Source organism: Necator americanus, chromosome X (genome assembly GCF_031761385.1).
Source record: "Necator americanus strain Aroian chromosome X, whole genome shotgun sequence".
NCBI classification, from domain to species: Eukaryota; Metazoa; Nematoda; class Chromadorea; order Rhabditida; family Ancylostomatidae; genus Necator; species Necator americanus.
Window position 1 is genome coordinate 16,224,684 of NC_087376.1, and position 13,602 is coordinate 16,238,285.

Below are 13,602 nucleotides of genomic sequence, written 5' to 3' on the forward strand. Positions count from 1 at the left end.
ATCAATACCAATCTTGGCTAAAGCTCAAGCAAATTAAAACCAGGATTGATGATGTTTGGTTTTTGCAAAATTTCCCTTTTTTTCAACTTTCTTAAACCGGACCGTAACTTTCTAGAAGAGAGTTCTTCAGAGCTTGTTGAAAAAGTCACTCACTAAACATCAATTGTTCTCAGTGTGAAAACGTTGAAAACAGCTAGACGGCAGAACTGTGCTCACGTCTATACTGTTATACTTACGAACATTTTGGATTTCACTTAATGGCGCATGTCTTCCAAGGGTTCTCATTGTAACAGTAATGCCGTGGCAAAGTACCAAAGACTTACAAGACAATGGTAATGTTGTGAAATTCGTGTAGCACTCACTTTCCTCCACAGCTCAGCGCTACGCTAGCTTACTACAAATGCAACTGCAATATCAAGACTTTCTCTTCTTGCCCAATGAGTTCTTCGTCTTTCTGAGTGGAGTGACCTTAATTCAACCCAATAAGGTAACGATTTTAACATACCAACAGCTGACTTCTAACCTGAGGATGACATTTTCGACTACGGCGAAATGACAGAACATAACAGCATTGTTTTATGATCACAGCTGCATTGTTTTACTTCGTCCTGTTCATCTTGTTCATCTTTTCTTCTTCACTTTATCTTTGCTATATCTTTTCCAACAACTCCATCTTGCACGTTCCAGATGAAAAAAAGTTGTTGTTGTGATGCAAATCCAAAGACCTCACTTTCCTTACTTAAAGGCATCATTCCACGAATCAGAGGTGGTACGGATTTCAGGTGGAGTATTCGTATACGGGATGGGAGACTATGGAGAGGGGGGTGATTCCGTCCATTTCTTCCTAATTGCCGTAAAAAGCGGCCCGCAAGATACGGCTTCAGGCGTTCTGGCGCACTATTTCCTACAATGAGCTCGATCGGAGCGCGCCAGCCTTGTGCGGCGCCGCATCTTCCGGGCCGTTTTTTACGGCGATTAGGAAGAAATGGACGGAATCACCCCCCTCTCCATAGTTTCTCATGCCGTATACGAATACTCCACCTGAAATCTGCACCACCTCAGATTTGTGAGGTGATGCCTTTAAGGCTTTTGAAAATAAGAAATCTGCAGAACAATGACCGTACTATTACACGAGGAGCGGTGAGGGTGCTGCAGGGATCACTCGTGCGGTGCGGGTGCTGCAGGGATCACAAACAAACACTGAAAAACGGGTTGCTAAAAGCGTTTCGACATTTGATGCACGTGTCTGAAATCAGAATATCACAAGCATTCACGACTCGCTAAATCCTCAAATACAATACAGAGTGAAGAAGTCTCTGTTCGCCACTAAAACAACCAACTTGTCATATTGATTATATGCAGAGAATAGATAGAAATAAAGCGATGAAAAGGTGGAAAGGAGTTCAAAGAATGTGCACAAAGTAATAATGCTGATCAATGTCTATTTAAGTCTTTAATTCGTATCATCTATTTCTTGTGAAGATCTAGACGGGGATTACTTGGTATAATTGCAAATTTTAGACATGAAGTCGCTGCGCGTATGGTTGTAACAATTGGAAGTTGAACATTGAACTCGTTGAAAGAATATGTGACAAACATATTCTTATAATCTGCGAGTTTATATAAAACAGAGAGGACGTGAAATGTGTGGAATTATGGGATGCGCAGAAACATATGCATGTTAGTGTTTTTTTTTTTGCAGAATTTTTTTTTGTTATGATCCTTATCTGTGGAGTTTCTCAAATGACGTCAATGTAGGTCACGCAAATCACTCATATCAAACTTTGGTATGCCTCTGATGATATACCTTTCAGAGAGGATATAAGGATTAACTTCTTCTCCTTAATTTCTGATAACATGTGGACTACCATGTCCGTAAACGAGCCTGATTGCTGCCTGCGCGTGGTCGCCCTGCTTTATACGCAATAAGTGTTCGAGCATACGCATTGGGAACGTACGAGATATGTAATCTGCACTGTTATATGGCGAAAAATTCCCCTAAGTTGCAAAAAGGCGCTGTCGTCAAGCACATCGCCAAAGCCCATAATCTGAAAGATCAACTGCCTGAAGGGAGTAATGAATCTTTGACAATAACCATTCGTCTCATAACGCTGAAATGCTGTGTAGTGTCGAGGGAATGCCAGCATACCGCCCTGTGCGGGCTTTTACGATATCTCTCTGCGTCGTTTGCGGCGCTGCAGGAAACACGCATCAAAGATCGGACCCTCATCAGTGCTAAAAACTACACAATATACTGCGACGATGCTGATGAAAGGAAAGTAGGTGGCCGTGCGACAGCTGTGAGGAACGACTATAACAACCTGGTGGGGACTTTGGTTTAAACTCGTTGCCTTTGTACGATTGCGGAACTCAAACTGGAAAAACAGGACTCAAACTGTATTGTAAATGCTCAGCATCCACGGAAACCATTCAATCGAAAGTCGGCATAGCATTGCTGAAAGACGAAGAATGCAGAACGAAATAGCCAGGGCGCATCCACGACGCTGCAAGGGAAACTCTCCCGGTTGTACACTCCCGCAATAAACTTTTCAAAACAAAATCCACGTATAATTCTGTATGCACCGTCCGCAGAACTGGTTTTGAAGGCAAAGGAGTTTGAAAAGGCATGGGAAGACAAGACGCAGCGGAAAGCCTATGCTTTACTAAAACAGTTTAGCGACAAAAAAAGGATGCTCTCCAGCCCTCACCACTACCAAAGATGAAAAATGGAAAATCTGGTGGAAACGACGGAATTAACGCAGAAATGCTGAGATATCTTCCTCCATCTAGGATTTGTGAGGTGACAAAGATCATTCGCTACATGGATAGATGAAAGGATGTCTGACTCGTGAGAACACATTGTAATTCATCGTCGTTGTAATTCCTGCCCACAAGAACCTATTCGATACGGAACCCGGGAACTACCGAGGAATATCATTGCGTCAGTGTGCATCAGTGTACACGGTTTAGGAGAGGATCATCCCGGATCGACTAATCCGACATTGCGAAGAAATCACCCTTGACTAGCAAGCCGGCTTTCGCCTTGGTCGATCGACATTCGATCAGGTGTTTATTGTGAGGGGAGTGATTGAAGTGTGGGAGCGTATTCGAAGCTTCAACAGTTACTTTCTTTGAGCCTCGAAGCCGAATTCGACTCTCTTCAATGCGCTCTCCTATTGTAATTCCCCTCCACAAGAAGTTATCCGTCACGGACTCTAGGAATTATCGAGGAATCTCTTTTCTCTGTGTTATGTACAAGTTTTTGGAGCTGATTGTCCTGGATCGTCTAATCCGACCTCGCGAAGAAATCAGAATCAATCTGATGCAAAGAAGAGCAAGCTGACTTTCATCCTGGTTGATCTACAATTGACCAGGTGTTTATCGTTAGAAGAGTGATCGAAATCTGGAAAAAGTGTTCGAAGCCAATGCAGTTAGCCTCTGTGGACTTTCGACTCTTCTCATCGAGGCCGTCTTCTTAACGCGCTCTCCGCTGATTGAATATCAGGAGAGTTCGCACCGATGGAGTTCCAGAAAAATTCGTACGCTTTGTAAACGACATAAACAGAAGAATAACTGCTGCGGTTCGAACACCAGTTGGATGCACTACACCGTTCCAATTGGAAACTGGAGTCAGACAAGAGGCCGTAGCGGAACCCTTTTCGGTTTAACGTTGCCGTCGAAGACGTAATGCGAAGAGCAGTGTCCCGCCGATGTCATTTTAGCGCCATCTGCACCTCTCCTGGTGAACCTCGAGTAGCCGACGATGTAGCAACATCTGCTTTCAGCAGTGTGGAGTTGAAGTTGTCAACTTTGTATCGAAATTACCTGCAGCTTACGGAATGCGACTCGGCTCTGAAAAATGAAAGCAGAAGTGGGTCTCCTGGAGACCCTCAACGGGAATCAGGGTGAACGGAAAACCTATCAGACTTGTGGTTCTGTTATTTGAGCTGTATGGTGAAGAACGATTGCAGCTACGAGAGGGATACTCAGCAAAGATGCGCTAAAGCTAATTCTGCATTCAACTGATTGACCACATGCCCGTGGTCGACCCCCATCACCAACGAAATCAAGTTGCCAGTCTACCTATCCGCAATTCGCCCCATCATGATGTACGGATAGGAGACTTGGATAGCTTCATCGACGGCGATGGAAAAGATTGACTGCATGGAGAGAAAGTTGCTTAGACGATTGCTAGCTTACCTTTGGCCGATGGTGTACCATAACGAAGAACTTTACTCGGAAATGGACATGGGGTACCGACGGATGACACGTGGAAAACATCAACATCTTCGGGTGGACTTCGAGTACGCCGACGAGTAATATTCGCTTATAGCAGCGCGAAGTTACAACATGTTGTTAACCTTGTATCGAAACTCTCTGCTCTCAAATCTGCAGTTAATAAGGAACCACCGACTACCAGTTGGAGGTTCTGGTCTCTATCCAAAAGATTAAAATGGAAAATCTGGTTTAGACAACGGAATTAGCGCGGAAATCTTAAATATCTCTCTCAGTCTAGGATTCGTGAGATAACAAAGATCATCTGCTCAATATGGATAGATAAAAGAGCACCAGACTCATGGAGACCCTCCACAAGAAGTTATCCGTCACGAATCCTAGGAATTATCGAGGAATCTCTTTGTTACTTGTTATGTACAAGGTTTTGTAGTGGATTACCTTGAAACGGACTTATAAAGCATCGCGAAGAAACAACGCGCGACGATTAAACTGGCTTTTGTCCTTGCCATTCTACGATTGACTCATTGTTCATTGTTAGGAGAGTGATCGAAACATGACGGCGGTACTTGAAGCCAGTGCCACTATTCTTTCTAGACTTTGAAACCGCTTTTGGCTCTCTTCATCGAGGCCATCAACTCAATGCGCTCTACGCCGATAGAGTATCAGGAGAGTTCGTTCCCTTGTTTATTGACATGAATCAGCGCACAACAGCTGCAGATCGAACACCTGCCGAGTGTACAACACCGTTTGCAATGGCAACTGGAGCAGAACAACAGGCAGTTGCAGGACTTCGGACCTGCCTGTTCAACTTTGCCATCAGTGACATCATGCGAAAAGCAGTCGATCAGTGTTCTGAAAACATCGTCTTAGCCAGCCGAAGAGGTGACATCAGATGTCCGGGAGCGGATCGATGCGATCAACCTAGCGCAACGTATCGCGAATTTTAACGGTTACACTGGCAATGTAGCGCGTAGACCAGATATTGGTGCGCAGCGAGAATATGCTACAGTGTTTGACTGGAATAAGATCAATTTCTGCCTGCTCTTCATAACCGGCGACATGAGTAAAGCTATACAGGCTAGTCTGGTGAAATGCGGTCTCGAGGACCAAGTGAGAATAGTGGAAATACCTCCAACAAAAGCTTGCGTCTTACTCCATACTGTGTATTATGCCCATTTGGGAAGGAAGGCGACTGCGTGGTCTCTGGTGTAGTCTATCTAATTTCGTGCAAAATATGTGTTCCTTTCTGCATAGCTGATCCTATCGTACGAACCCGAAATTATAGTTGGCAGAACTTTAGAAGCTTTGGATGGATGCAAAAGGTCCAAAAATGAATAGAAAGGAAGAGTGCTTGGTTGTGACCAACGAACTGGCTCTGTATCAAGATCCTTGCGGGTTTTGATCTATGGGTCATATGCGGGTCGTATCCTAATTAGTATTAGCGAATATCCGCTAACACCACAACGCGGATACACCACGTAGATATCTGCTAACATCACAGCAACGCTGCTACTGAGGTAAGCACAACGATTTGGGCTCTTTCGGTTTTGTTTCCGGGTGTAATATGTTAATGGATGATGACTTTTTTAGATGAGACATTTGAGAGGATATATCGCAAATGTTCTTACTTTCCAGGCTGCAACGAAGGCAACAACGTCGAATAAAGTTTGTTAACAGTCTTGGCTGTTGCTTAAATTTGACTATCGACAAGTTGCAATCTCTATGCCAAGATTCAAGGAAGGACGATCTTTCGTGATGTACCCCAACGAAGAACTTTTTTCAGAAGTGGATATGGTGTACCTGCGGATGACACGTAAAAAACGTCAACATCTTGCCCTATCTTCTGAAGTAGTCACGGAGAACCGTTTTCGCCTCTTTGGTCACGTTTTGAGAAGACCATCTAATCGTCTTGTTCAAGTTATCTTGAAGATGCTTCCAAACGGTATTTGGAAAAGACCACCTGGTCGTGAAAAAAAAGTTAGGACCGAGGTGGTGAAGGAAGATCTGAGCATACTTGGCGTTGACAAGCAGTTGGGGCGTTTGCGCTAAACTGTAAAGACGTTATTCAGTGTTTCTTTTCATGGTGAAGAAAAACTACTTTTCATTATGGTAAAGAATTAAGATTTCCCTTCATGTCTTGTTCAATGCGCAACGAAGATTAAGCGCTAAAAAGACGATTAGGAGAATTGAAAACTGCTGAACTTCCAAACTACGGGAACATTATCAGAGAAAAGTTCGCAGTATTCTTCTATAAGATATTTCTCGCACGTAGTTACTCTTATAGAGCTCAGTAGTTGTTTTCGTTGAGTTGCTGTGAAGATCGGAGTAGTGCTACAAGAAGAAGACATTCACTCTTTGATCAGATAAATCTGTTTGAATACGTATGACGAATTAGGATTACCTCACACAGCAGTCCAAAATTACACATATAAAAGTTTCACATTCATTTCCATTCACAGCTGGATACAGATTATGCTAGACGATCTTCTCATAATAATATGGGGGAAAAAGTACAACAGTGACGGGATGACTCATTTATTTGACTTAATCGGCAGGCTGACATTATCGCCTGACGCGAATGCCCTCAGTTTCTCGTCTCGACCAAACTGCCTGTTCACGCCAAGTGTCCTCAGGTTCTCTTCCTTCGCCTTGCTCCAGAGCATCCGGTTTCGGCTTCTTTCAGAAATCTCAGACCAATTGGCTTCTTTCAGAAATCTCAGACCACGTTGAACAGGCTTAATTGGCGGTCGGGTGTTACGGCCTAACGCGGCTCTCCTCATTTTCGTCGGTGTGTGTCGTCCTTGTATCCGAGCCCATCCTCTTCAAATTTCAGCTAGAATCCACTTTGCGTCGCTATTCCCGGAATTTAACGTCTCGACTGAACTGCCTGTCAACTCCAAGTATGCTCAGATCTTCCTTCACCACTTCCGTCCAAAGAAATTTTTCACGACCAGGTGGCCTTTTCTATTTACGATCTGGAAGCATCTCCAGGATAACTTGAGCAAGACGACCAGATGGTCTTTTCAAAACGTGACCAAGGAGGCAAAAACGGTTTTCCGTGACTACTTCAGGAGATAGGGCAAGATGTTGATGTTTTCCACGTGTCATCCGCCGGTACCCCATATCCATTTCCGAGTAAAGTTCTTCGTTATGGTACACCATCGGCCAAAGGTAAGCTAGCAATCGTCTAAGCAACTTTCTCTCCATGCAGTCAATCTTTTCCATCGCCGTCGATGAAGCTATCCAAGTCTCCTATCCGTACATCATGATGGGGCGAATTGCGGATAGGTAGACTGGCAACTTGATTTCGTTGGTGATGGGGGTCGACCACGGGCATGTGGTCAATCAGTTGAATGCAGAATTAGCTTTAGCGCATCTTTGCTGAGTATCCCTCTCGTAGCTGCAATCGTTCTTCACCATACAGCTCAAATAACAGAACCACAAGTCTGATAGGTTTTCCGTTCACCCTGATTCCCGTTGAGGGTCTCCAGGAGACCCACTTCTGCTTTCATTTTTCAGAGCCGAGTCGCATTCCGTAAGCTGCAGGTAATTTCGATACAAAGTTGACAACTTCAACTCCACACTGCTGAAAGCAGATGTTGCTACATCGTCGGCTACTCGAGGTTCACCAGGAGAGGTGCAGATGGCGCTAAAATGACATCGGCGGGACACTGCTCTTCGCATTACGTCTTCGACGGCAACGTTAAACCGAAAAGGGTTCCGCTACGGCCTCTTGTCTGACTCCAGTTTCCAATTGGAACGGTGTAGTGCATCCAACTGGTGTTCGAACCGCAGCAGTTATTCTTCTGTTTATGTCGTTTACAAAGCGTACGAATTTTTCTGGAACTCCATCGGTGCGAACTCTCCTGATATTCAATCAGCGGAGAGCGCGTTAAGAAGACGGCCTCGATGAGAAGAGTCGAAAGTCCACAGAGGCTAACTGCATTGGCTTCGAACACTTTTTCCAGATTTCGATCACTCTTCTAACGATAAACACCTGGTCAATTGTAGATCAACCAGGATGAAAGTCAGCTTGCTCTTCTTTGCATCAGATTGATTCTGATTTCTTCGCGAGGTCGGATTAGACGATCCAGGACAATCAGCTCCAAAAACTTGTACATAACACAGAGAAAAGAGATTCCTCGATAATTCCTAGAGTCCGTGACGGATAACTTCTTGTGGAGGGAAATTACAATAGGAGAGCGCATTGAAGAGAGTCGAATTCGGCTTCGAGGCTCAAAGAAAGTAACTGTTGAAGCTTCGAATACGCTCCCACACTTCAATCACTCCCCTCACAATAAACACCTGATCGAATGTCGATCGACCAAGGCGAAAGCCGGCTTGCTAGTCAAGGGTGATTTCTTCGCAATGTCGGATTAGTCGCTCCAAAACCTTGTACATAACACGCGGCAATGATATTTCTCGGTAATTGTGTTGTGTTCTGTAATGGATAGCTTCCTGTGGAGAGGAGATACAGTGGCGTGTCTCCACGAGTCAGGAATCCCTTCGCCAATCCATGCTGACAAAGAATTATCTTCGTCATCTCACAAATTCCAGACAGAAGAAATTAATATAGCTTACTTTACGCTAATTCCATCATCTCCGCCAGATTTTTCATTCCCCACTTCTTGAATACAAACCAGAATCTCCGACTCCGTCGGTGGCTCTGACCGCGGTGTATGTCTGTTCTTGGGACTTGGAGGAGTTCAGAGACTGACGGCGGTTGTCGGTTCACCAGTGTTAATCTGCTCTTTCCAGATGAGAGGCTTGTCTTCCCGATAGCGACTCCGTTGGCAGTTTTACCAGAGAATAGGCTTTTCTCGGGTTCTTGTCCTCCCACGCTTTTTCAAACTTCGCTTTTGACGCCCATTTATACTCGCGACCATGTTTCTGCAGATAACGCAACCTCCTTCTCAGACGCTTCTCCTAGCTGAAATTACCAGTAGTACGGCTAACACATGCTAATTTGTACGTGGACATTGTCTCTGCAGAGGCAAAGTTGAACTATTTTCTCGGTTCTGATAGCAAGAGCGTTTTCTTTGCAGCGCGCATTTATTGAAAGACTCGGTGTTATCTATTCTCTTCTTGGACCGTTATCAAATATTGATCGGTACCGATTGGCAGATCATCTTTTTGCGTCTTTCAGACCTGGCAAGTCGGACTTCGGCTGGTGCTGAGCTCCCCGATACCTCTTCTGCAACTGTAACATGAAGCTGAAAAAACTGGGCGGTGGTCGGAATCGAATGCGACGTCCCAGACAGCTTTGGATTTTGGGGCATCTGACAAAGGGATGTTCTTTGTCAAAACGTAATTGAGGGTAAGCTTAGAAGTCGGTATTTTCCGCTTTCGCTGCTCTTCTGGCGTTAATGGGTTGTCTCTCGCCACATAAACTGATTGCTTTGGTAATTCCGCTTAAACATGGAGGCAATGATGAGGCTTGTCTGCTCGCGAAGGTCTATCAATCGATTTCCGTTGTCCGATGTTTGCTCTATGGGATACAACCATTTTCCAAGCAAATCGGTTTGTTTTTCAAGTCCCATCTTTGCATTCACATCAATTCCGACAATCTCCACCTGGTGGCTTAGACGTCAGCTTATAGAGTTTATCATAAAACGCGTCCTTGTTGTGCTCTTCAGTGGTTTCCATAAATGCGTGAGCATTTACGATACAGTTTGAGTCCTCTGCGCCCCCTTTCCCGCAATCGTACAGCAAGATCGCTAATTCTTCGACGGAAAACGAAAAAGACGCGATTCCGCGTCTTTTTCGTCTTTTTTTCATAACTCGCCTCACTTTGCTCTTTATTATAAGATCTATACATCAGTAGATTCGCGAGCGCGAGCTGTACAGATAGAAGATAGAAGTAGAAGCGGTACAGGTAGAAGATAGAAAAGTCAGATAGAAATGAAATTGAATTGAAATATGAAAAAACATAAAAAAACAATATGAAACAAAAAGATTTTTTGACAATAAGATTGTTTTTTTGTTTTTCCATATTTGAATTCAATTTCATTTCTATCTGACTTCCAATAAATCGCAAAAAATAAACTTTCCGTAAAAACAAATCAAAAGTTCTATATCTTTGCAGGGTTCAAAACTGACCGCAGCTAAGACACATAAAAAAAATCGGAACAAATTTTCTATTGTATTCTGCCGACAAGTGACAAACCTAATTTGTTAGCGATTTACGAACTACCAAAAAAAGAGTAAAAAAATGCAAAATACCGACGTTGTGACTTTCGCTGCAAAAAACAGAAAATCCTGTTGAGCTGGAGTATCAAGAGAAAAGGTCATTCTACAACAAATAGTTTTCTTGCAGATTTTGTAAGAAAACAACTTTCAAGCTGGTAATGTCGGTCATTCCTGGAGTTGAAACATTTCACTTTAGTCAAATTTACAAAATCTTCAGAGTCATGGAAATACAACTGTGAGAGAAATCAAATTGTTCGCAATATTATGTAGATTACGTGTATGTGATTATCATTTCATTTTTCGAAAAATATGTTCACGTCAAAAATCATATATCCTTGGAGCGCAATTATCTTGGACTCAGCCTTGTTAATGTGTACCCGCAGGTAATTCTTTCAAAAAGTATTTCCATGATAGTTCTTGAAAATTCTTATTACGTTCAGTCGGTACAGCTTGCGCGAGCGAATCTGTTGAAGTACAGATCTTATAATAAAGATCAAAGTGAGGCGAATTATGAAATTCGCGAATTCGCGTCTTTTTCGTCTTCTGTCGAAGAATTAGCGATCCTACTGTACAAAGGCGCAACTAGACGACGTTGATCCAAATTCCTCCACCAGGCTGGTTCCATAGTCGTTCCTCGTAGCTATCGCGCAGTCACTAACTTTTCTTTCATCATCATCGCGGCAATAGATGGCGCAATTGTCGATGCTAAGGAGAGAACGATCCCTGATGCGTGTTTCCTGGAATGCAGCGAGCGATGCATGCAGATATCGTAGAAGTCTTTATAGAGCGGCTTGTTTGAGTTCACGTGACAGTGACTGGCAGTTCAATGTTACGAGATGGATGTTTGTTGCCAACGATTGTTTCGCTCAGGCATTCGACCTTTTAAGGTATGAACCCTGACGTGGTGATGGACGAGTGCACCTTTTTACAACGTATGGGAAACTTTGGCCATATAACAGTGCAGATTATATAACTTGTATGTATGCCTATACTCAAGTGCTTGAATGCGTTCACTAAAAGCTGAGCCACCACTTGCAAATAACAATCAGACTTGCATACGCGGCCCCAGTCTGCGATTTATTCATCGTAATTAGATAATGGATAGGTGGACTCACAGTTTATTTTTGTGGGCGATGTGAGTGGACCACAAGCACTTGGTCAGGGAGTTGAAAGAAATGGCCTTAGCGCATCCGTGTGTATCACTTTCGTAGCCGCCGTTGTTTTTCGGCACACAACCTGGTTAACAGAATTCATTTACGAGTTCGAACGGTTGCCCGACTACCCTCATTTTCGTCAAGTTCTCGAGTAACCCCCATCTGCTTATACTTAGAAGGGCGCAAGCGTAATCCATATGCTGCTGTCAGCTTCTACACAAGTAATATCCCGCTAATATAACAATATCGTCGGTGTACTTGAGAAAGTTCAAGTTGCGCTTTGATGAAAGTAATACGTTGTCGGCAGAACATTGTTTGAGTGTTCTTGACATAATATTATCGACAGCGAAATTGAAAAGAAAAGGCCCCGCCACTGCGTTTTTCTTACTACACTTTCCACTTAGGGCGATCAAGTACGTCAGGCTGGTGTTCAAACCGCATTAGTTGTTTTTATGTTCATGTCGTTAATTAATCCGCGGAATTTGTCTGAAATTTCATGAGCGCAAAACGCATTGAGAAGATGGTTTTGATGTTAAAAGCGGCTTTGAAATCCAAAAAAGGGCTGCAAAAAACTGCATAGGACTCAAATACCGCTGCCCCTCTTCGACCACTCTGCCGGCGATGAAAACTTGGTCAATCGTAGATAGGCCAGAACGAATGTCGGCCTGCTGTTTTCAGTTTTAATCCGGTTCAGTATTATTGATTTCAAGACCTCCTAAATAATAAAAAGTGGGATCTCCCGATAGTTCTTTGCATCCGTAACAGATAGCTTTTCGTAGAGCGGAATTATGATAGAGTATCTCCACAAGTCAAAATATTCTTTCATCGATCCATATTGAACAATAAAACCGACAGCGGCACTTTTGGCAGTGTAAAGGACTAGAGAAGATTTTTCTGTCACCATACTGTCTCAGTAATGCATAGACTTTCTTGGAGTTCTTGTTCTTCCATGCCTTTTCAAGCTCTGCCGCCCTCAATGTCCGATTTTGCCGCGATTAACAAGACAGCTTCCCTCTCGAAGTTTTCTCTTAGTTGAAATCACCAGCGCTGTGTAGCTGTGTAAAGAATTATAAATGGAATCCGTCTCCGCAGGTGCAAAAGCGATCTTCCTCCTCGGCCCTAAATCGTGGAGCGTTTCTTTCGGTGCTTTCTAAACAAGTTTTGTGAAGTAATCTACAAATCTACAATCGCAAAGTTTCTTTCTGGTTCGCAATGCAAAATGAACAGGAACACGTTGGCGGAATTTTGTTCTGCACTCTTCATCTTTTAGACCTACCATGTCGATTTTTCAGGAGGAAATCCTCGGTTTTTTTTTGTGGGGCCGTGTTTTGAGGTTAAGAGGCACCTCTATTACATTGTATGGTGTCACCGTGTCATTTTAAATACATTCAGAATTGTTTCTGTACAGCAATTTGGCGACGAGAAGGTTTTTTTTTTTTGTCACTCACAAGACTTCAAATTTGGCTAAAAAATGCACTTCTGGCTTATGTTCATCAAAACATTTCAAAAGAAAGTGAGCCTGACAGCAGATGTATCGGAAGCAGGCGATCATATTAAACCTACATACGTCTGCACCGAGAGTGGACCCTTTTTTTTGAAATCGCAAACCCGAGTAAGTTTAGAACAAGGTGTGACTAATTATTAGCATGATTAGGAAAAGCATTGTGCAGCATGGATTTGCATTAAACGCAGCATGACACGAAACTGATGATGCCAAGATCTCTCGATGAGAAGGTAGGGTTAGGAGTACAGATGTGGGAGAATGGCATTTTTCGTGGGGAGATTCCAACACCGTAAAATTTGTTGTACGCTGTTTTTGAATAGATCACTGTAGCTTCCTCAAAGTGCACAAAAATGTTATTGGTGCCACCTACGTCCAATTAAATTCCATTTCTCTTATTGAGGATTTGGAAAGCCATGCTAGTCTTTCATTCCTGGGTTCCATTCCACTGAATATGAAAGATTTGATAGAAGAAAGACATGTTTGTGAGGTTCGCTTTCAGTGTCGCTCGTTTGCTCATCG

General features: G+C 43.3%; 3 protein-coding genes across 4 annotated transcripts; 2 read left to right on the forward strand and 1 right to left on the reverse strand.

Annotated features, from left to right (window-relative positions):
* Window positions 1-3,687: 3,687 nt before the first annotated feature.
* RB195_023499 (uncharacterized protein) lies at window positions 3,688-5,183 on the forward strand (the record flags this gene model as incomplete). Its single annotated transcript, XM_064210960.1, has 2 exons — window positions 3,688-3,871; window positions 4,831-5,183. 2 exons carry the CDS (start codon window positions 3,688-3,690, stop codon window positions 5,181-5,183), a joined length of 537 nt encoding a protein of 178 aa, XP_064066841.1.
* A 775-nt stretch (window positions 5,184-5,958) lies between these two features.
* Window positions 5,959-6,285, forward strand: RB195_023500 (uncharacterized protein; the record flags this gene model as incomplete). Of its 2 annotated transcripts, none has more annotated exons than XM_064210962.1 (1): window positions 5,959-6,285. In XM_064210962.1, the coding sequence occupies one exon, from the start codon at window positions 5,959-5,961 to the stop codon at window positions 6,283-6,285; it is 327 nt and encodes a 108-aa protein (XP_064066842.1). The 2 variants fall into 2 exon arrangements, with proteins under 2 accessions (XP_064066842.1, XP_064066843.1); XM_064210961.1 differs by having other exon boundaries at window positions 5,992-6,285.
* Window positions 6,286-7,200: 915 nt separating this feature from the next.
* Window positions 7,201-7,461, reverse strand: RB195_023501 (uncharacterized protein; the record flags this gene model as incomplete). The annotated part of the gene is made up of 1 exon (XM_064210963.1): window positions 7,201-7,461. One exon carries the CDS (start codon window positions 7,459-7,461, stop codon window positions 7,201-7,203), a length of 261 nt encoding a protein of 86 aa, XP_064066844.1.
* Window positions 7,462-13,602: the final 6,141 nt, after the last annotated feature.